At 50.0% G+C, this 23,315-nt stretch overlaps 1 protein-coding gene across 9 annotated transcripts in view; it reads left to right on the plus strand.

The window, feature by feature from the left end:
- The window catches only part of Iqsec1 (IQ motif and Sec7 domain ArfGEF 1), a 322,487-nt gene that overhangs the window by 199,320 nt on the left and 99,852 nt on the right, over positions 1-23,315 (plus strand). Inside the window, exon 1 of one of the 9 annotated variants that reach the window (XM_085840298.1) lies at positions 486-577. The exons of 6 other annotated variants lie outside the window; for them this stretch is intronic. In XM_085840298.1, coding sequence (XP_085696424.1) covers positions 501-577 — 77 coding nt within the window. In that variant the 5' untranslated portion in view covers positions 486-500. Of the gene's footprint in view, positions 1-485; positions 578-18,609; positions 18,798-23,315 lie in introns of those variants that run through there. 2 more of the 9 variants (XM_029478926.2, XM_085840303.1) reach the window with 2 other exon arrangements.

The following is a 23,315-nucleotide window of genomic DNA, read 5'->3' on the forward strand; positions in this document are numbered from 1 at the left end:
CCCCTCCCTCCCTGCTCCCCCCTCCACCCCCCCTCCCAGCCTGCCCTGTCCCTGCCACTCAGTCAAAGCAGGTGGGTGGACACTGGCTCGCCATCAGAACCCTGGCTTAGTTGGAAAAAGAGCTGGCAGAGCAGCTGCAGAAGCCATCACTCACAGACTCCTCAGGAAGATGGGCTGGGGTCCCCCACAGTTCAGCATAACCAGGGATGCCCTGGTTTGCTTTGGGGACCCCCAAGAGAGCCCCCAGAAGCACTGGGCACCAGAGACAGCAGCAGCGTGAGCCTGCCCGGTGAGAGCGTGCACGCGGATGAGCTGCAGGCTTTTGTGCTGGCTGCTCTTTGTATTGGAGGCGCGCACTGTGTGAGCTGTACTAGGCAAGGCTGGGCCATGTGAGTGGGGGCCGCGGCAGGGACCAGCGGCCAGGCCTCCACCTCCTAGCAGCCCCTTGCTGTGTCTCTCTGGAGACACCACTGCAGTCCACTAGAGACTGGAAAGTGAAAATGCTCAAGTTCAAGGCCTTTTGCCTGGATTACTGGCAGTTCCTGTGCCTGCAGCCGTTGCATGGGGCCTATAAAAGGTAAGCAGATCCCCCTCTGCAAAGAACCTAGGCCTTGAGGGCAATGGGATCAAGAAAGAAAGTTCAGCCCGAGTCTGCCCAGCTATATGACTGTCCTATTTCAGCTCAGGGTCCCCGCACTGGCCAGGAATGCTGGTGGCACTTAGTGTGGTCCACTCTGCAACTTGGCTTAACAATCCTTCCTCTCCCTCCAGGCTGCTACTGGAAGGGGTTCTGCAAAGGCATGGTTCCTTGGACATTATAGAGTATAGCACTGCTGCATTATTCTTGCTGCTGTGTCAACCCAGGGAGCCACTGAGGTGCTGAATAGGTCTGGCTTCCAGGAAGGCAACAATGTAGCCCTGGCCTATAGTCACACTCCTTCCAGTAGAAGAGTTGTTATGACAAGTGAATTGGTTGATTCCACCACTCAGCACAGATCTGGGATGGCAGACTGGGGACCACCTGACCCTGAGGTCAGAGGACTGAAGTTGAGCATCTTTCCTCTAAGTACCACCTGGGACAGGCCACTTTTTTTCTTTGAGCCCATTTCCCCATCAGCAGGAATTTGGACCTGACAGCTGTAATAAGTGGGATTTGAGCGTTGCTTCCCACATTGACAAGGACTGCAGGGGCTGAAAGCCTCTGTGTGTGTGTGTGTGTGTGTGTGTGTGTGTGTGTGTGTGTGTGTATGAGTGGATAAATGTATGAGAATGGCTATGAGTATGTGTGCGTGGGGTTATGAGTCTTTATATCTTTGGAAAGTATATATAAAGTATTTAAATGGGTGTGTGTGTGTATGTGTGTGTGTGGTCTCCATGCACACTCTGCTTAAGTTATTCGTGCTGTGTCCTGCAGTAGAGTGCCATGTGGTCATGGCAGGGACGTCTGAATGGTTGTAATTACAAACTTCAAGAAACAAACTATTTCATCCACTCTGGGGGAATTACTTTTTCCTGATCTCACACTCTGTGAAGTTCATGGCCATTAGTATGCATGCAGTTCTGGGAAAGTGTGGAAGCTTTGCTTTCCACTCCTAGAGGGCTTTCTTGGAAGAGGATGCTGAGGGTCCCACAGCCACTATAGAAAGGAAGTCTCCATACTTGGGTGAGTGCCAAGCAGTGAGGCCCGTCCTGCATCTGATTACTCCAGCCACATGAGCTGTAGGTGCTTGAATCAGGGTCTCAGCACACACAGTACATGCAGCTGGAGAGACTTTTGTCTCTTAGGTTATGTGTGTCCCTCCAGGACCGAATGCTCTGTGTGCCCAGGAACACCTGTGCTTGAGCCTTAGAATGAGGGTGGAGCATTATACTGTTGTTAATCTCAGACCCCCCCCCCAAAAAAAAAAGGCAGTACAGCCCTTCGTGAAGCTGAGATAAGTGAGACACAAACACAGAGCTGTGTCCGTGTGGCCTGAGGATTAAAACTCAGGTCTCTCTGTTCTGAGACAGACTTTTTCAGTTATCTATAGCTTCAGACCATGAGAAGAAGAGGAGCAGATTCTGTCAGCTGTAGAAGGCATGTGATCAGAGCCTTGGCAGAACAGAGTGTCTGTGTCTAAGTGGACCTTCCAGAAGTGACCTCTTACAGCGGGGGGCATGTCTGAAGGGCTTTGCTAGCAAAACACAGAACAAGCCTAAGGACTTTGAAAGAACTGAGGGTCTTCAGGACATGAGAAAAGCCACATGACATCATCAAGGCTGGATGTTGTGCTGTAATCACTGGAGAGCCCACTAAGGACCTTGGCTATGGTGAACTCAGGTTTGCACTAAGGGCCACATGGTCCAAGAGTAAAAGACCAAGCCAACAGCAGCCCCTCCCACCTATCCACGTGGCAGGTTCTTATTCAGAGCATATGCCCTTTCCTTTAGGGCTCCCAGCCTGCCAAGGGAGACCCACTAACAAGCCTGAAAGCTGAGGCAGGAATGGACAGCTACAAGACTCTGCAGCATGAAGGAGGCCTCCAGGAGGAGCTGGGAAGGCTTACTGTTGGTGACGATGTCTGAATGATGCCTGGGGGTAGACACTGGATTTGGTTGCCAGCAGTGGACAGTACTTGTTTATTTAGACTATTCAAAGGTGGGGAGGAAGCATTGGGGAGTTGGTTACAAAGAAAGGCAGGATAGTGATATAATTGCTGAGGCTCTGACACCTGCTGCCTGTGAGTCTCTCCATTGAAGGCACTGACCTGAGCAGAGGGAGGTGAGCACATCCCACTTTCTAGGTTAAAAAACTGAGACAGAGGGGGGATATACTTTGGCTGTAGTTACAAGGCTATTTAAGAGTAGAGTCATAAGGTAAACGGGGCCAGAGAGGCTACTGTGCTGCTCACCAAGTGCTGGTGACTATCCACTGTGGTGAGCACCATGCCCAAAGCAGGGGCTTGTCCTCTTTCCATCCACTGCTCCCCACAACCATGATGGTATATCATGGACATGGACAGGAACTTTGGATGCAGTCAGCTCCTGTTTGGCCAGGAGCTTCAGGAAGTCTCTTTCTCATTCTCTGATGCTCTACTGGGCACTCTCTAAGGTGACCAGGTCTGCTACCCGCCCCCCTTTAGCAGCAATTTGGGGACTCTGGAAAAGTACGTGAAAGTGCCGGAGGCTCTGTATCTGGTGAGGTTTAGCAAGTGGCTATGCAGCCCCAGGGGCTCTCCTCACAGAGGCTTTGAGCACAGCCACTTGGCTTTTCGCCTGATGCCATATTTCCTTGTTTAAAACTGCGACCCAAAACTTAAAGAGTATGAAAAGGGTGTTGTGCAGACAATGCATAATTAACCACTTCTAAACACAGGGTGTGCCAGGCTCCCTTGAAGCTGTTAATTATTCTTCATTAGTGGTCGTAAGTTAATGTAGACTGATTCTGGAGCCCCGCCAGTGGCTGGGTCTGGTTGGAACTTGTGACTTCTTTAACTAGAAATCATACTGAACTGTTGAGGAATGCCTCTGGTTTTTTGCTGCTGTGGGTAGGAAGCTGCAGACTCTTCATCCATGAGAGGAGGGAGCATCTGGGGGCATTGTTAATGAAATAAACCAGATACAGAGAAAACAAGAAAGACCTTTCTGTCCTCTGGCATAGGATGGCTCGGTGCAGCCTCTCAAGTCTCATCCTGCCTACATCCTAGACCCAGAGCCCAACAGAACCTCATGTTAGGAGCCTGCATTTCCAGGTACAGTTTGGTGACTTTGCTAATACATAAGATGGGTTTCCACATTTTCAACTTGAAATACATAACAGGATATTCTGCAACTTGCTTTAAATATTTTGTGGTAAAATATGTAACATAAAGCCTGCTTTGATTCCAGTACAGAGGCAGAGGCAGGCATATCTCTGTGAGTTAGAGGTAGCCTGGTCTACATAGTTCCAGGTCAGCCAGAGCTACATGGTGAGACCCTGTCTCAAAAACAAGCAAACAAACAAACAGTTTCATTATTTTTATTATGCTGTCAGAGCTGGCTCTGAACTGGGTTCAAAACACCCCCCTGCTTCAGTCTTGAATTGCTAGGAACACAGATGTGCACCATTGAGCCCTGTAAAAGCCACCATGGTAACCAATTCACTGTGCCCTGTGGAAATATATTCACACTTGTGCAGCCACTCCCCATCACCCACCTCTAGAATGTTCCCAATTTCACAAATCAAAATTCTGTTCCCATTAAACACCGGTCCTCACTCCCCATAGCCCCACAGTGCTACTTTCTATTTCTAGGGTTCCCCCACCTCAAGTATTTGTCCTTGAGGAACTTTTTGTTTCATTTGGTATACTGCCTCCAAGGTCTCTCTGCAGTCTAACATGGGCCACAGCTGCCTTCCTTTCTAAAGCTTAATCTACTGGAAGTTTCTACCTTATTTTCCTTCTATATTGGGGGGACACTGCAGTTGCTCCTGCCTTGGGTGTTATGAACAGTACCACTGAATGTGGGTACCCAAGTCACTCTTAGTTGTGAGGTGTAGAGGTGAGTTCAAGTCACAGCACTTGAGAGGTAGAGACAGAGGCGGGGTCTATCTGTTAGTTCAAAGCCAGCCAGGGCTATGTAGGGAGACATTGTCTTAAAAAAATTGCAACTTGCTTTGTGCATTCAGTCTTTCAAGGTTTATTTATTCAATACTGGGGAGAAAAATTCTTCAAACGCACCAGGCAAGTATTCTACCACTGAGTTCCAACCCCAACCCATTCATTCAACACATCACTAGTGAGATTCATCATGTTGCTGTGCATGGTCCCCCTCCATTCATCTGTGTTGGTGTATTGGATTCCGTTACACAAATAGCTGCATGTTCAAAGTTATAGTCAGGGCAGTGATTCATTCTTTCTTGTGCTTCCTAGCTCTTGAGCTGTGGCATTCCTGTGGATGTGTACAGGGTAGTGTGTGAGAGTCTTCAATTCTCCTGGACTTAGCAAGGTCACTTTCTAAAGAGGTTGTGACAGCATGTGGGTGAACATTAGCTCCATATTCTTGCTAAGCAAAGTATTAGAAGCCTTGTGATGTTTTTATTGTAATAGCTAAGAGGGAAGAGTGAGACGAAGAGGTGTGTCAGTGGTGTGGAGTTGCTCTCAGCATTCAGCGGTGTGGTGTAATGTCACTCATCTAAGCTTCTACTATGGGATTCCAGTTTCCCAGGAGAAGGACATCAGGGGCCCCTACCCTGTTACATACTGGCCTTATACCTTACCCTCCAAACATGGTGGTTAGTGGAACCAACTCACAGCATATCAGTTGTTCACTTACTTCCTGAGGCCTGGGTTTTACAAGTCAGAACACTAACTTGTAAGGTTGCTCCCCAACCATGGGCTCAGAGGGCTCCTGGGGGCATGGACTAGAAAGGGGTCTGGCAGGGCTTTGAGGGGATATAAGCACTTTCTGCTCACCAGGTCTCAGGTCTTGTCTCCCACTGTCTATCAGGAGTAGGGCTCTGCAGGCTCATGAGAATCCATGCAGTCTTGCATGGATTGATGGTAAAAACAAAAACAAAACAAAACAAAACTCTCGATCACTGAGATGTAGGTGTTAGGGGTTTGTGCTGCCTCAATGAGTGACATCCTATCTAGTGAATACTGCTGGGTTGAACTTGTGGCTCGATGGCAGAGAGCTTGCCTAGCTTGCCCAGCTTGCCCAAGGCCAAGGTTCCATGCCCAGAACATCATGGCAAATGGGTAGGTGAGGAACACAAAAAAATAAAGGGAGCCTAGAGAGGTGTCTTGGCTGTTAAGGGTGCTTGTTGCTCTTGTAGAAGACCTGAGTTAGGTGCCAAGCACCTATGTTGGGAGGCTCACAATAACTGATCACTCTAGCTCCAAGTAATCATGGAATCCACAGGCAATGGTGTACACATACACACAGACAGTCTTATTATCATTGCTGTGAAGAGAGATCAATATCAAGGCAACTTACAAAAGAAAGCATTTAACAAGGAACCTACTTATAGCTGTAGAGGGTAAATCCATGACCATCCTAGCTAGGAGTAAGGTAGCAGGCAGTCAGGCATGGTGCTGAAGTGGTAGCTGAGAGCTTACATCTTACCTTTTAATTGGGAGCAGAGAGAGTTGGACTGGGCCTGGTGTGGGCTTTTGAAATGTCAAAATCCACCCTCAGTTGCAGATCTTCTCCAAGACCACATCTCCTGATCCTTCCCAAAATAGTTCTACCAACTAGAGAGCAAGCATTCAAATATATGAACCTATGGAAGCCATTCTCATTCATCCTATTAGACACATATATACATGCAGACAAACAGATGCACGCATGTGTACACCTAGACACACATACACATATAAATTGTTAAAAACTGACAAGAAAAAAGTAAGATAAATTTCTGTCTCTGAAGTGAATTTTACTTGCTTCCACCCCAAACCCAACAGAAAGAAAAGGGAAGCAATGTAGTTCGTTCCCCATATTTCAGACCAGAAAGAAGATTGAGACCAGAGAGATTTGTTTTCCTGATGCCACAGAGATACCATGCCATCAGCTTACCCAGGGTACTCATTACCCAGTGCCAATGAACACTTCCTGGATCACTGTAATATTGTAGTTGCTGTGGCTATATAACAAATGAATGCAGAACCTAGTGGTTTTAACCGATGGTTCTTTTCTTTTGAGCAGTGATTTCTCTATTTACTGTCCCCTGGCACATCTTGAGGCCTGGGGTTGGATTCCTAGAAGCACCTTTGACCTCATCCCCACCCCTATCTTGCCTATTTGGTTCTCTCCCTGTGATCAACCTTAGAGCAGTGGTTGGTCTTCAACCTGTGGTTCACAACCCCTTTGGTAAACCTCTATCTTCAAAAATATTTACATTATAATTCTAACAGTAGCAAAATTACAGTTATGAATTAGCAACAAAAATAATTTTATGGCTGGGGGGGGGGATGACAACATTAAGAACTAAGAAGTATTAAAGGGTTACAGCATTGAGGAGGTTGAAAACCACTGCCTTAGAAAGTGGTACAACAGGGTGACTGAGAGGAAGAGCCCAGTAGGACCTTTGTTTCCTTGTGTGTCCAGACCTCAGAAAACACCTGCATCACATTGCACTGTCACAAGGTCCTGCCCACTGTGGGAGGGTATTGACACTCTGCATCTCCTGGCCTGGATCAGGGTTCTTGTGGAGTCTATGTGGTAAGATGCAGGTGTTGGGAATATTTGGAAATAGAGACAACCATGGTGATAACAGCAAGCCACTTTCTTCCCATGATGTTCAGGTCTCTAAGCTGAAATGAGCTTAGGAAAGTTGCTGGCTGGGAGAAAGGGAATGGGTACCTGAGACCCAGTTGGTCCTCAGCAAATGCAGGCACTCTCATCAGTGAGGGTCTAAGTTCAGACCAAGGTGATTACTGAGGAGAGAAGTCACTTCTCCAAGAAAGGGAAGAGGCTGAGTTATACTGCAGAGCTGGGAGCTGGGAGAGGACTTACCAGGCTCACAAGGAAAGGCAGTATGTTCTGGGGAAGGATTTGAGAACAAGGGTGTGAACAGGGCACACCCTTGCTAGGGCTATGAAGAAAACCACAGACACCAGGTATGGTGGTGCACATCTTTAATCTCAGCTCTGGGAGGCAGAGGCAGGTGGATCTCTGAGTTTGAGGCCAACCTGGTCCACACAGCAAGTCTAAGATAGCCAGAGCTACACAGGAAAACTCTGTCTCAAAGAAATAAAGGGAGAGTGAGGAAAAAGAAGGGATGGAGGGGTGGGGGAGGGGAGAGAGAGAGAGAGAGAGAGAGAGAGAGAGAGAGAGAGAGAGAGAGCTCAAAGAAAGCAAGGGAAAAGAAAGGCCACAGGCAAGGGAACAGAAGGTCACAGAGCCACTTGGGAGTCCAGGGTCTCAGCAGGAAGTTGGAAAACTGGTTTGGGAACCAGGGCAGGGAAACTTCACTCTGGATACCTAAATGCAGGCTCACAGCTCTGGACAAGGCCTGCACAGCTGAGTCCCTCTACTTGGGTGGTTAAGTCTCAGGACAGTTTGATTATGGGTGCTCAGGCAGTGTCCCACCACTCATGCACGGGAACAGAGAAGCAGGAAGCAGTCTCTAGATAGCCAGTATCCGCTCTCTAGTGCTGAAGTGGGTCTCTGCAGAAGACATCTGCTGCAGGGCAGTGTGCAGTGTTTCAGGCTCTGGCCAGCTGCCCTCTCACTTCAGGCACTTTGGCCAGACTTCTGGCCAGTGTGTGTCAGAGGAGGTGGTAGGCAGGTGGGAAATTCAGCAGAGAGTCAATTTGGCTAAACTGCTATGGACTGGGAAATGCTGTGCTGACACAGCTCCAGCCTGGTAAAGGAATAGAAAAATAGGCAAGGGTAGAGAGAGGAACCCATGTCCTCTGGGGACTCAAGGGAATCATGGCCTCTCTAACCTTACCACCTTGCCCAATATGTGGAACCAGCCCTTGGGCTGAGGCACTGTGGACCAGGCCAGGCTCTGGCACTGTCTTCTGTGTTGGCAATTTTCCTGTGGTAGTGAGGTGGAAAGGTAGTATTGAATTCAGGGAGATCGGATGCATGGGGGCTTTGTTGCTAGCCAAGACCTCCCTGAATTACCACGAGACACTTGTTGCCTTTGCTCACTGCTAAACTGAGCAGCAGGAAGATCATGCCAGTGCAGATGTCCAGCTGGTACAGAAAAGGAGAACCCTTTCCCTGTTGTGGGCCTACTATGTGTTGAATTGTCATCCTCCTAACTTCTTGTATTGGAGTTATAACTCCAGCTCCTTCAGAGTGTGACCTGGTTTGGAAATCCGGTCTTTAAGGGGGTTAAGGTAAGATGGAGTGATGAGGATGGACTCCAGTCCTTATAGAAGGAAACTTGGCACAGATGCACACAGGGTATGCTGCTGAGAGGGTTGGCTGTGCCCACTGCACTGGGCCGCAGGTGCCAGAAGGTTACATTAGAAGCATTCAGAGGAGCCTTCAAGGACACATTGCATGAAGTTAGTATCTGATCTGTGGGTCAAAAATAGCAGGCGGCCTTTCTTATTCCATAGCTTTGCCTTGTCAGTCGGAGACCTTAATAGACAAGGCTCAGTAAAGGGGACTCTTGCCTGCCTGCTCATCAGCTGGGATGTCATCATTTTCCTACCTTTAGATGCTGACTGAAACATGGACTCTGGGGCCTGTACTTATCAGCTTTGTAATCCTGTAAGTAGGTCAGAGGATGGATTAGATAGATAGATAGATAGATAGATACATACATACATATATAGATACATAGATAGATGGATGTATACATACATACACAAGGGTACAGACATATACATATGCATATAGATATAATGATCCTAGACTGTCTACAAATCAAGGAGCTCTCTCCTTGGTCCAGGGTCATTATACCAGCCCCACTGGCACCTTAGTTTGGACTTCTGTAGAACTCAGAGAAAAGGAGTTTCTCCTGTCAACCTCAGCTGTTCTGGAGCAGGATCATTTATGAAGAATAGAGCCTCACTTCTTACATTTCTGAAAAGAGAGAAGCCCGGGTTTGAGGGGTCACATCAAGTACCTACCTCCTGGCAGACAACAGGCAGGCAGGGAAGCCTGAGAGTGGGGCTCATCTTTTTCTCAGGAACACACTCCCAAGACACCCTGCCCCCAGGATGATAGTGTGCTCCATTGAGGGGCTGGGCCTGCAGGACCACATCACTTCTTCTAGCCCCGAACACTATTGCTCTGGGGATGAGACATTAACCTGGGAAACATATTCAATACAATATACATAGTACATAGTACAATCATTCTAAACCTGGGCTAGTCCTGGGCTTCCTTCTTATTCTGTGAAGTGGGCATGAGGTCCCATCTCTAGCTTATCCTGAGAATGTGGAGCACAGGGCACGTGTACAGACCCAATCAGTACAGAGTCCACGTGCTCTGTGTGTGGAAGCATCAGGGAGGTGGTGGAACATTCACCCAAACATGGAATTAAGGAGGATGCCAAAATACCCAACCACCAAATAAACAATGCTGTGGCTTGAAGCAAGCACAAGCTGTGGCTCGTCTCACCACCCTGTCATTGTGTAATGGGAACAGTTGAAGAGGGCACAGTGTCCAGGCCTGAGGGCCTCGTGTGCCTGCAGGGCTGATAGTGACTTGTGAGCAGATCCATAGTGTAGGCTGTACACTTCACAAATTCACTTCCCTTGGCTCAGAGCATGAGAGGCATCTTGGTGAGTGTTGTATAGAAATACATAGTATGTATAGGTATGTGGTACATAAGGGTATGTGGTACCTAGGTGTACTGGTTAGTTTTGTGTCAACTTGACACAGCTGGAGTTATCACAGAGAAAGGACCTTCAGTTGAGGAAATGCCTCCATGAGATCCAACTGTAAGGCATTTTCTCAATTAGTGATCAAGGGGGAAAGGCCCCTTGTGGGTGGGACCATCTCTGGGCTGGTAGTCTTGGGTTCTATAAGAGAGCAGGCTGAGCAAGCCAGGGGAGGCAAGCCAGTAACGAACATCCCTCCATGGCCTCTGCAACAGCTCCTGCTTTCTGACCTGCTTGAGTTCCAGTCCTGACTTCCTTTGGTGATGAACAGCAGTATGGAAGTATAAGCCGAATAAACCCTTTCCTCCCCAACTTGCTTCTTGGTCATGATGTTTGTGCAGGAATAGAAACCCTGACTAAGACACTAGGTGTGCACAGTATAGAGGAATGTATAGTACAGTGATGCATGATAGAGAGATGTGGTGTCTGGGTGCTTGGTCTATAGGGGTGTGCACATTTTCCTTATATACCAGGCTCCACTGTGGCCCCACCTCACCTTTTTGCTGTCCTTGGGCTGACCTATCTGTGTCCTGCAGGACCAGAAAGACAAAGTACACAAGTAGGGTCCCCTGTGTAAGGCTGTCCATCCCAATAATGATCACCTGACTGTTCTTCTTGGAAGGCCACTATGGAAATGTATGCTGCCTTTAATGTTTGTGTGCATGGTAGACAAGTCAGAAATGGGGGTCAGAGTCACTAGGTCAGCTGGCAGCTTTCCTGAGACCTGAAGAGAAACTGGTCTCCCTGAATCAGTACAGATGTCCTGCAGTGATGGTGTGCTAGCATGCCTTTGCTGTATGAAAGACATTCCACAGCTGTGGGGTCTTGGTGGCTGACTTACTTTCAAATGGTTGAGAGTACATATGTGTGGGGGGTGTGTGTGTGTGGGGGGGTGTGTGTGAAAGTTACCTGCTAAAGTATATGGCTAGAACACTGCCAAGAAAGTGCCCCAGAGCTAAGCTTAGTCCCAAGCTTTTATGCAACTTCCCCAAATCTATACTTAATGAAGCTCATAGCAAAGAATAGAGCTCCAGGGGCCAGTGGCACATGCTCTTATTCTAGACACAACAGGAGCCTGGTACCTCATACCTCCTCTCCCTCAGGCCTCAGCTCAGTGCCCCCCTTGTCATCCTGTCCACCCCCTTTTACATTACCCTGCTTTGTTTTCCTGGTTGCCTTCTCTATCTACCCTGACACATTACCTAACATGCTTACTTAGCACCTGTGGCTTTTGTCTACTGCTTCCTGAGGTTAGCTCCAGAAGTATGGAGTAACCAGCCTGGACTCTGGTCCCACACTCACCATGTGTCCTGCCCTACTGAGGAGTTCCCCACTAAGCCCCTTGCAGCCACCTACCAGGACCACTTCAGGCTCCTGAGCCAAGTTAGGATGATCCTATCCCCCACCTCAGGCTGGTTGCTGCTCTCTGGTCAGCAGAAGGTGTGTGGCCTTACCTATAGGCAGTGAGTGCTGTGAGGAGGTGGCTGTGGTTGGACTGTCAGCAGCACACGGAGGTGTCACGGTCAGGGAAGTCAGCAGCACACGGAGATGGCACAGTCAGGGAAGTCCGAGGCACATGGAGGTGACCCTAGTCAAGTCAGTAGCCTGCTGGCAGGAAATGTATTTGCTGAAACTCAGTAGTGCCTTCTAGTTTTCATGGTAACCTTCTACTTGCAGCAAGGACACGAGTTTTTCCACTGAGAGGAGGGAGGTAAAGTTTCTTTTTAACACAAACTTGTTCAGTTGGGAAGGGCATCTCCCTTGCCACTCTGTGTACTGTTGTTAATTTCATTGCTGCAGCTTGGAAGCTGCATGTAAGGGTCTGCACAGGTCTCCAAAGCAAGTCAGACAGCTACCTGCAAGCCAGCATGGCTCACCATACCAGTGTCTCCCCACTCACACCACATAACTTTGTTGTCTGTTTGTTTTTGTTTTGGTCTACTTTCCAATTCATCTCTGAAATGTCTCCACTGTCACTGTGACTTTTGTTCATTCTGATCAGGTGGTGGGAGCACACATGGTTCTCCTCTCGTCTCCTTGCCTCTCCTCCCTTGCCCTCCCCTCTCCTCTCCACTTTTCCTTGTCTCTGCCTTCTCCCAGACCGACGTGGAACTCACTGTGTAGCCAAGCTGGCCTTGAACTTGCAAAGGTGGCCTGCTAGTCTCGTGGGTGCCCAGATTCCAGGCTTCAGCTGCCATGCCTTTTTTCCCCCTTTATCCTTAAATGTTGCCACCTACCTACAGCAGATCCCACCTTCAGGATTGGCAGATCATCTTCCATAAATGTCCTTTACTCTGTCTTTCAGTGTGGATAGCTCCAGCCAACAGGAGAGAGCCCAGTCTCTCCTGAGCCTCAGCCAGCTGGCCTGAACAAGTGTGTGTGTGTGTGTGTGTGTGTGTGTGTGTGTGTAACAGAGAATTGGATGGGAGAAACAGAAGGCAGGGGTGCCAGAAAGGAGGTAAAGTCCTAGGGAGGATGCAGCAGTGCTCTTAGGGAATTTGCACATATATAAGTACAGACAAACACACACACACACACACACACACAATCCTAAAGTTGGTTTCTGTTTGGGTCCCTTGACTTGTATGTCCCATGGAGTCAATCTAGGGACCAAAGAATTTAGATCTCTCAGCTCAGATCAGGACCAGAGGAGTGGTTTTTCTCTCTTACCTGTGTGTGGGCTATGGAGTGCTGGGAACAAGACAGGTTAGGGCAGACACTGAGAAAGACTTCTATGGTGACTAGAAAGCCATTTTGCATAGTGGCTATTTTAGAGCCAAATTTTTTGGCTCAATTCTTAGATGTACTATTTGAATAACCTGTGCATGTGTCCAGACCTCTTTACACCATATTCTCTGTGCTCAATAGCAAAGTAGTAGAGCCACTTCTAGCATGGACTGTGACACAGGAGCTTATGGCACAGAACACTGGCTACAGTGAGCAAGAAGAGAGTTCTCACAGGGAGAGAGGCTTCACTGTTACCACTGTCATGGCCAGGATTCAATTCCTTGGAGTTTCAAAGAGCTGCAGGGGCAGGCTTTAGAGTCTGAATTCCCTAATTCACCTAAGAAGGATGCTCATGCCTCAGTTTCTTTTATTGCCTTGGTTCCCACAAGGTCCCTGGATTCATCTTTCTCCTTGTTTTGTGGGTGAAGATCTAGTTGGGAGAAGAGGCTCTGAGGATCTCGTGGCTGTATAGCTCAGCAGCATGGCAGGATCAAGGTCTCAGACCCAGGACTCTGCCAGCAACTACATCTGCAGTGTCCTTGCTATATGACCGTGGGCAAGTCAGAGCAACTCTCTGAACCTCTCTTCTTCCGCACCTAGCAGAGAAAAGTTGGGCTAGGGCTTGTGTTGCTTAGGATGCCTTATTTCCCTTTACAGAAGATGGAGAGAACCAGAGGAGATAAAGCTCTTGTTTCCTCTGGTGGCTCATGGGAGACCCTGCCTACCAGGTTCCAGCTGCTGGTGTGTCCAGTTGGTCCTGGTCTCTGGTTCTGTCCTGACACCAGGTAGAGGTTCTGTTACCAAGTTACTAAGTGACCAGGGCCCAGGATCAGCTCCGTCAGATGCTCATGGCTGTCTGTGCCGTCCCCCCTCCTCCCAGTAACAAAACTCCATCTGACCATATAATTGTCCTCAAACTTCCTGCCTGTCTGGCCCCTGGGAACAGCTGGAAAATAGCCTACCCAGATGGTGCATAGGCCCTGGCTCCAGACCCCACCCTGGATCCATGTCCCCTCTCTGGATTTCAGTGTCCTCACTGGCAAAATGAAAGGCAGAGGGATCAAGTGAGAGAACTGCTCATTCATTAATTCATCTGTTCCTTACTCATTAGCCACTGCTCTGGGCTACCTGCTGTGCTGGGGCAAGAAGACCTGGAGCAGAACCCCCTCTTTTCCCCCAGCAATCTCAGCCCAGTGTTTTCAGATGTACAGTGGCACAGAAGGGCCTCTAGGCATTTTATAGAGCTGGAACTATCAGGCTTCCTAGTGGGGTGGCATGGGGATGGTACCCAGGTCTTAAAAGACAAGAAATTGCAGAGAATTCAGGTGACCAGCTTAGATGTTTATCTCACTATGGGCTCACTAGACCTGTGAATTGAAATGAAGTTTATTGTCTACACTTAAAACTCACCTCTAAGCACGATGCTTACCCGTCATCTTCTTGGCTTAGTTTCTTCCTACCAATGTGTATGATCCCTGAGCCAAAACCTGCCCTTAGGCTCAGTTCCTAGTGGTGACCATCCCTCAGGGAACAAATGGAACGTTTTCTGTGCCTGGGTGGTGGTGAGTCCACAGGCCATGTGAGTCAGAGTTGAGGGTGAGGACAGCTCTCCACAGAGTTTCCATGCAGACCTGCCCTCCTTCCCTGCCTCGCACTGTGCTGTGACTCCCTATGCCTCTTTGGAGAATGGCGGGAGCACTCCTTCCAGAGTACCACCCACTCTCAATCTTTAATCACCTGTAAAATCTGATTCTCATGGAGCACACTCCATTCCAGCCCACATTGCCCTGGACCATAACAGTGAGAGGTTACCTCACATCCCAAAGGTCACTCAGTTCTATATTGCCCTCTGTGGTCCTGTGGCCAGGATGGTAGGATTCCTGCTCCCACTCGTCAGTGGGGGCAAACTGAGGTGCAGAGAGGTAGAGTACCTCAGATATGGACAAGGAAGTCGAAGATGAGTAAAGAGTCTGTCCCGTTCCCAGGGACAAGCTTCTGCAGGGCAGGGGTGGCATCTGTGGTCAAGATATCTTAGTGTGTGCCCCTTAGTTTCCTCCCTAACATGCCTGGGCTAGGGTACAGCCTAGTAGAGTGCACACAATCCCTGAGTCCCTTTCTCTGTAGTGTGTGTGTGTGTGTGTGTGTGTGTGTGTGTGTGTGTGTGGAGAGAGAGAGAGAGAGAGAGAGAGAGAGAGAGAGAGAGAGAGAGAGAGAGAGAGAGAAACTGTTACCAACTGTCCAGGCTGAAGAACACAAGGAAGGCAATTATGGAGATGGTCAGGGAGCCCAGCATGCCCCAGATCATGCTACGGTGTGCTCCCTGTGACAGCTGCTTTACTGCATAGTTCCCTAGCACAGAGAGATAGATGTTTGTGGATGCAAAAGGAACTTCTGACCCAGACTGGACAAGAGTGATGTCCATAGGTTTGTGGGTAGAGTTCAATGGCAAAGCATGTGCCAGGACCATTCCCAACAAATAGGAAGGAAGAAAGATAGCCCCTCCACAGAGGTATAAAATGTACTTTTGAGTTTGCCCCTTCTGGTTAACCTACTAAGTTCCTCTCTGTCTACAGTCTCAGCCAAACTGCCTCCAGGTACTTTTAGCTCCTTAAATAGTGTCCTGCATCCCACAAGTCCCGTCCCCCCCCCACACACACAAGCAGCCTTCAGAGAAACTGGGGAGGTAGTGGCCTTGGGAAGCCATGCCCATTCTAGGCCTAGATTACTGGCTATGAAGTGTGCAGATATGGAACTCATGGTAAGAGGAGAACAAAATATAAAAAAAGAATGCAGTGGGACCCAACCCTCTAAGGGTATTGATGTCAGCCCTCCACAGGGTTCTAGCCTCTGGTACCTGACAATATCCTCTGTCTGACTAGCTCCTGGGCACAAATTGCTTCCTGCACTGTCCTGCAGATAGCTGCTCTGGCTGGCATCTGCTGCAGAGCAGGTATATAAGGTACAGGTAACTAAGAGCTGTACCCCCAGCTAGTGACTAGTATCCATGGTGTTAAGTAAACCCAGGACCAGAGCATCTGTGCCTGAGCTAAGAAGCTAGTAGACACAGGGAAGTCAAGCCTGGCATGTAATCCGGGCATCACAGGGCCTCAAATTTGTCGGAGACACAACTCTTCCTAGCTGTGGATACCAACCTGGGGACCGTATGAGACACAGAGTACTGATAGGGAGGCTGGGAGGAGGCTCAGCAAGGAAGAGAAAGCTGCTGTGGCACTTGACATCCTTTGTTCCTGGTCAGTGTGAGGACCAGAGGCTGGCCTGGGACAAAGGAGAGAGGGAGGTACTAGATCAAGGGGTGGGTGAGAGGGTGATAGATGAATGGATGCTAGGTAAGTGGAGGATGGGTATATGGATGGGAGGGTGATGGATGGAGGATAGGTGGGTGGATTGATGGAGGATGGATACATTGATGGACAGATAGAGAGTAGGTAGATGGATGCATAGAGGATGATCTGATGGATAGGTGAGTGGGTGATTGATAGGTGGATAATGGGTGAATAAGAGGATGATTGGTGGATGGAGGTTGGGAGAATGATGGGTGAGTAGATGGATACTGCATGGAGAGGGATGATGGATGAGTAGATGGAGGATGAGAGGATGATGGATAGATGAATGGATGGTAGAAAGAAGGGAAAGAAAGAAAGAAGAAAGGAGAAGAAAGAAAGGAAGAAAGAAAGAAAGAAAGAAAGAAAGAAAGAAAGAAAGAAAGAAAGAAAGAAAGAAGAGAGGGGAGAAGTACATGAAGAAATGGATAGAAGGGAAAATCAACAGATGAAGAGCACATTGATTGGTGATAAATGGAGGGGGGAGGAGAAAGGGGAGGGGTGGGAGGTGAGGGAGGAGATATGTTGGTTATATTAACCCAAGAGCTCACAGGTGGTGCACTACAGAGACAGGTGCCCAGGTGGAAGACAGAGAAAGCAAAAACAAAAGTCCCTATCCCACAAGGCCCTGAGAAAACTCAGCTGTAGTAGAGCATTCCCAACAAGCTTTGTGTGCTGTTGAGAGTGTGGCTGAGAAGAACCTCATTATAGGGTGGGCAGTCTTAAAGGGCAGTGAGTTTCCCTTTACTGGTGCTCAGCAGAGGCTGGCCAGAGCTTTTTGGGAGCCCTGTTGTCACACAGGGGCTGTAAGAATGGTTTGTGAAGCTTCCTGTGGTGGAAAGAAGAGGGTTTTTGTTTTGTTTTGTTTTGTTTTGGCTTTCAGAACCTCCAGGGAGGCCTTTGTTGAGAGCCATCTTGTTTTCAGATCAAACGTTTGGTCTCAGTTTGGGGAATGGACAGTCTGCATCCGCTGGAGCTCTGCTATGGGAATCAGGCTGGAATCAAGGCAGGATTGTGATATGTGTAGGACAAAGTGAGAGCCAAGGGACAGGGAGAGAGGCAGAGCACTGTCTGCCCCTGAGCCTCCAGTGACTTGGTGCTCTGGTACCCACTGGACAGAACAGTTATTTACAGGCCCTGGGCCTCCTGCCCTTTAGGGTCTTCCTGGGGGCTGTGGGTGGAAAAAAGCCCTCCAGTGGGCTGTAGCCTGTGAGTCACTGTCCCCAGGGGACCCTGACTGGGAAGCCCCAGCTGCCAGCCCTAGGCCAGGCCCTGAGCAGCTGTCAGGTGGGTGGGGCTCCAGCTGGGCTCCAGTATGAAAAGACCCCAGGGGCACAGCCCTACCATGGTTCACTCCCCAGAGGGGTCTAGCCGCATCCGTGGCTCTGTAGAAGGTCAGTTGGCATTCAGAATCTAGTGCCAGGCACTCAGGATCAGTCCCCTTAACAGGCCTGTGCCTTGGTTTCTGTACATGGTTAGCAAAGCTATTGAAATCCACTTTATGAAGAAAAGGAGATGGCTTTGCTCATACCCTTTGGGAGTTCACCAGGCTCCTAGAGCTCTTGTATGTTAGAAGAACACAGGCCAGAGAGGAGAGAACACAGCTAGTGACGTGTAACACAGCATAGCCTGGCTGGAGCTGGGAAACTCTCAGGGTCCAGTGGAGTCCTTGGGAGCAGACTGCTATCCTAAGGCACAGTCCCAGTTTGGCGTTCGTTTCCTTTCTATCTAGGCTTCTTCTGGAGCCAGCAGCAGAGCAGACCCTTCTCAGTCCTGTGGGCAGGGCTGTAGCCACGGGGCGGTGTTGGGTTTAGGCCTCTGGGGACTGGTGGAGGATGTGGGCCCGCCCTTGCCTCCACAGCCTCCCTCCTTCAGTACTGCCTCTCCAGTCCCACCCTGGCCTCTGGATGCACAGGGCGGCCCCTGGGCTCCCACTTTTCCCCTCGCAGTGGACGCCCCCCTCTGTCCCGCCCCAGTGACTCACTGCTCCCCTGGCCCTCTGCCACCCCCTGTCTCTTGGCAGGCGGCAGGCTCAAGGTTGTGCTGAAGCCACGGGGTCTGGAGTGTGAGGGACGCTCGGCCGCCAGGGTCTGGAGCAACAGTCGGTCCTCCAGAAGCAACAGAGGCCAGCCCGGCGTAGCTCCGCCAGGAACCTGCTGTGGCCTGGGAGAGTCAAGGTCTCCCCTCTCCTTGTCTTTGGACCTGTTGTTGTTTTTTTTTTTTTTTTTTCGTCCTCATGAAGAAGGAAGTGACCTGAGAGCTCAAGACAAGAGCCATCCCCTGGCTGGGAGGAGGCCCAGGGTCCAGGGCCGTGGCAAGGCCCCCCTCAGCCACTGCACCTCACTGATCCAGGCATGAAGGGTGATGGTGGTGCTGTATGGGGCCTCATGTGGAAGTACTGCATCTCCGTGAGAACCCTCAGGTACCAGGGACAGGGTGTGGAGGCAGCTTTGTCCTAAGTGGTCCAGGTGAAGGACCTGCATGGTCTGGAGGTTCGGGAGGGAACAGAGATGGAAGACAGAAAGGCTGAACCTGGCACCCTCCAGAGAAGTATGGAGCCAGTGGCAGGGAGGGAAGCAGGAAAGAGTGGTCTAACAATCCAGGGCATGTGCTGGCCACTGCCCTCTGAGGAAGGCCACTGGAGGTACAGTGAACAGGAGGTACTTGTTATGTAACAGCCACTGTCTTTGAAGTGCAACTGGGATGCTCACTCTGAGCCTGTAATGCCTGGGTGAACAGGGCTGGTACTCCCTCCTTCAATGTCCAGTGAGTGACAGTTTCTCTGCCTTCCATGGCAGGGAGCAAAGTCCAGAATTGGGTCTCAGGCTGCCTGCTGAGGGCAGGCTTAAGCATTCTTACACCTGTGTGCACACTGACTTGGCAACCCACCCCCCACCCCACCCCCACCCCTCCCTGAGCCGGGTGAATCGTCCTGGTCCGAAGAGGCTTTCAGGATTGGTATAAGCATTAAAGGTGCTAGCAGCCACCAGCCAGTGTTGAGTGTAATTACCTGCAGCCACAGTTACATTCATCACCTCAGAGGGAGGTGCCTGGAAGGTGCCCCTGCTTAGAAAGTGGGGAGAAAGGTAGAACAGAGCTTTAAGAACCTCTGGAGAGAAACCACCTAGGGACGGGGTTCTCCTGGGCAGGGAGAGGGACACCTGGGCTTGACTCCACTTTCTATCACATCTGATAAGACCTGCCTAGAGCAGAAGACTGGAAGTCACAGGATCTTAGGCAAGACTGGGCCTTCTCCTCTGAGGATGGGACCATACTTTTGCATGCAGGGGGACCTAAAAAGTGCCACCAGGGGAGATGTGCCTTAGAGTTTTGAATACTAGTGTGCATTTTACTTCAAGAGAATGTTTTATAAAGAAAAAGGAGGAAAGGGTCCTTTCTCTTTCCAGGTTCACTGTCTGGTATATCCACTGCACACAATCCTCCTCTTTATCCTTCTCCCGCTTTCTTTCTTTTTTTTTTCTCTGCTTGTTCCTTCTCCCTTCCTTCTTCTATTTCCTCTTTTCCCTTTTTTCCACCTCCCCACCCCCACCTTCTTTCCTCCACAAAATACTTGTGCTACCACATAGGAAATACTAGTAGTGAAAAAGAGCATAATTCAGAAGAAGATGCCATGTTGATGATGGTGACAGTTACGTTGAATAAAATAGGTATTCAAGTCCCCCCAGGGGTCTTCTGCTGAGATGAAGCCTGCTGAGCTCCCTAGAAGCCCAGGGGAAAGGGGAAATGCAGCTGCACGGTTCCCTCCCACTTTAACAAGAAGCGCATGTACAGTAGCCACAGTTGCTCCACTACAAGGCAAGACTGTCTAGAGTCCTGAATGGTGGGCCTTGGTCCCAGACAGATTTATAGTTTCCAGGCCAACACTGAGAGGCATTTTGCTTGGACAAGGATGCCAACTGGTTGTGGGAACGGAGAGGCAGAGTCCAGCCCTGGAGTGAGTCACTGGCCACGTTCCCCTGCTTTGGTCCATAATGGACCTCCTTGGGTGGGTAGCTCAGAGGCCAGGCCAGGCAAGGACCCATCAAGTGCCCCATGTTCTGGTCACACCAACTGCAATAGGTTTTCCTGCCTCATTCTCTCCTGGAGTTTCTAGGGGTTGGCTCACTGTAGTGGGCCAGCATGAGGAGGACTTTGGGTCTTGCACTTTCTGGTACCTCAGTCTCTTCATCCACAGGATGGGAACATTGTAGAACTCCCTGTGGGAAGGTAGGGAATGCTTGTGGCCACTGGTAGTTGGCACTGATGTCACCTCCCCATTGGTGATGCAACAGCAGCTTGGGCTGGGTATGAGCACAGTGATCTGCACTGGGTTTGCCTCGTCCTAGGCTCAGTCCCCCATAGGTACCATGCATCCTGTGCTTAGCTGAGGAGGATGGGCCAGGATGAGTGGGGGTGGACTTGTTCAGGATTAGTGTATTCTTTCCAGATCCCTGCCTCCCATCCCCAGAAAGTTGAGGCCACTCCTCAGAGCCACATTGAAGTGAGCCAGCCCAAGCAGGCTTTGGGGCAATCCCAACCCCAGGCTGCCAGGGGAGACCCAAATCCGCAGGTCTGTGGTGCGGCAGAGCTGGCAGCTGCTGGGGGACAAATTGGAGGGTTGTGATGGACAGCACATACTTTTCCACTTGCGTCTTCAGATTCCCCTCCGCCTGAGCCTGTCACCCCTGGCTGGATCCCACTCACATCTGGAAAAGCATGAGGTGTACATAGAGCTATTGCTGCTGCCGGCCCTGGCTAGCTGCCAAGGGGATCCAAAGCTCCAAGACAAGTTCTCTGTGAGGGCCACACTGGCTCCTGTTGGCTCCTAGGCAGGACAGCAGGGTACAGGACCATCTGGGTTTAGTGCCTGGGCACTTAGAAGATCTGTCTTTGGTTGTTGCTGGACTTTGCTAGGCTGTTTCCAGACTCGGGGAGAGAGGCAAACCAAGCCAAGCTCCAGGGCAAGATTAGCAGTGGGCTCTGGTGGATGGTGCCAGTGGAGCATATAGGTGTGACTCGCTTCCTCTCCCCCACTTTGCTCAAGTCTCAGTGAGGGCTGGGGCAGTTGTCAGAGAGAAATAAGGGAACACAGACTCAGGAGGGGCCCACTTGAGTTAGAAACTTGGCTTAGCCTTGTGAAAATCACGTTGGAGACATTTGAAAGCAGTGGCAGGATCCCTGCAAGCAGGGCCCAGGTGAAGAGGTACCCGTAGCTGTCACTTGTCAGCTATTGTTTTTGCTTTTGTTTTGACAACTCTGTCCCCTAGTTGGCTTCCTCTGGTGACTAGTACTCTAAGTGGCCTTCAGCAAGTGCTCATCCCTGCTCCCTTTCTCTGTGGGTCGCCCTTACCCTATACCTCATAGGGTTTATCCCCAGCCTGCCCCCCCATAGGCCATATCCTTGGTATGCCTCCCACCAGTCCATAACTTCAGTGTTATAGTTAGCTCTAGTTGTCAACTTGATATAATACTAGAGTCACCTGGGAAGAGGAAACCTCAGTTGAAGAACTACCCAGATCAAGTTGGCCTGTGCCTATGTCCGTGGGGCATTTTCTTTATTGCTCATTGATATAAGGAGGGCCCAGCCCACTGTGGTAGATGCCACAGGAAGGTGGGCCTGAGCTGTGTAAGGAAAGTAGCTGAGCAAACTGGTGAGAACAGACTAGTAAGCAGTGTTCCTCCACGGCCTCTGCTTTAGTTCTTGCCTCCAGGCTCCTGCTTCAGTTCCTGCCTGGACTTACCTTATTGATGGACTGTAACTGAAATAACCACACCCCCCTCTCCCAGTTGCTTTTGTTCAGAATGTTTTATCACAACAACAGAAAGCCAAGTAGAACTGTCAGCTTATTCCCCAAAGATCTTCTCCTCACCCTCTCTCCAATCAGACTGAATTCTCAGCCTGTCTCTATCAGGCTCAAGAATGACTGTCACATATTGGTATAGTTGCGCAAGAATGGATTTGTCCTTGAAAGCTCAAGAGGCAGTGGCATTTCACTGGCCAGGCTGCCCCTGGACACACAGTGCTGACTAGGATGCATCAGAGGGGTAGACCTGTCCAGGCCTTGTAGGCTCTTCTCCCCTCCTGCTGCAGCTGTCTCTGGGCAGGAGGGCTGGGAGCAGATGGCATCTAGGCCCTGAAAGTGTCCCAGGAGCTTGCTGGGACACTCAGCCATCTGGTGCCCCCGCACAGGAGGACCTGAGCCTGTTATCTTCCCATCCTGTGTTGTGCCTGCCTCACAAGGGGAACCTCTTTCCCACTTGCAGCTTCCTCCTGCCTTGCTCTTGTGCTCCTTCTCCTTGCTGGGTGGTTGGCTCTGTACTCTGGGCCCCCAACCTACCTACTGCAGCATCCTGATGGGGTCACAGTGGCCAGAATTCACCTGACTCCTCCCTTCCTGGACATAGCTTAGGCAGTCCTGTGCCCTTGAGTAGGATTTGGAGCTGAGTGTGGGGCACGAGAGGAGACTGGAGGCAGAGTGGAGCCATTTCCTCCTTTCCTCCCTCAGTACTGAACCCATGGTATTCTTTATTCCCACTTGGGTTTATCCCTGCAGGTACCCTTGCTGCAGTGCACCACTATCTACCCCTCTCGTGTATCTTTAGTTTTGAGACATATATTTACTGCATAGCCCATGCTGGAACTCCCTGGATGGTAGGGATATGCTCCAAGCAAGGCCCTGCTGAATCTCAGTACACAGGTACAATCCCCTCTGGGCCACCAAGGTGTCAGACCAGAACCTCAGGAGAGATTCTTCGAGGCAGCAGGCAACATTGCTCTAAGAAGGCCACTGTTCACTCTGCAGAGGAGCCACTGGGGCCTGAGGCCCACCTTTTCCCTTTGCCTAAGACCCTTCTTGATGAGCCATATAGGCAGCACTTATTCTAAGCGCTCACAGGTGGGAGAGGCCAGTAGTAGCCCCTGCACATGGGGACACGCCTT

The sequence above is a fragment of the Mus caroli genome, unplaced genomic scaffold, assembly GCF_978045245.1.
Source record: "Mus caroli unplaced genomic scaffold, Mus_caroli_1 scaffold_7, whole genome shotgun sequence".
Classification (NCBI taxonomy): Eukaryota; Metazoa; Chordata; class Mammalia; order Rodentia; family Muridae; genus Mus; species Mus caroli.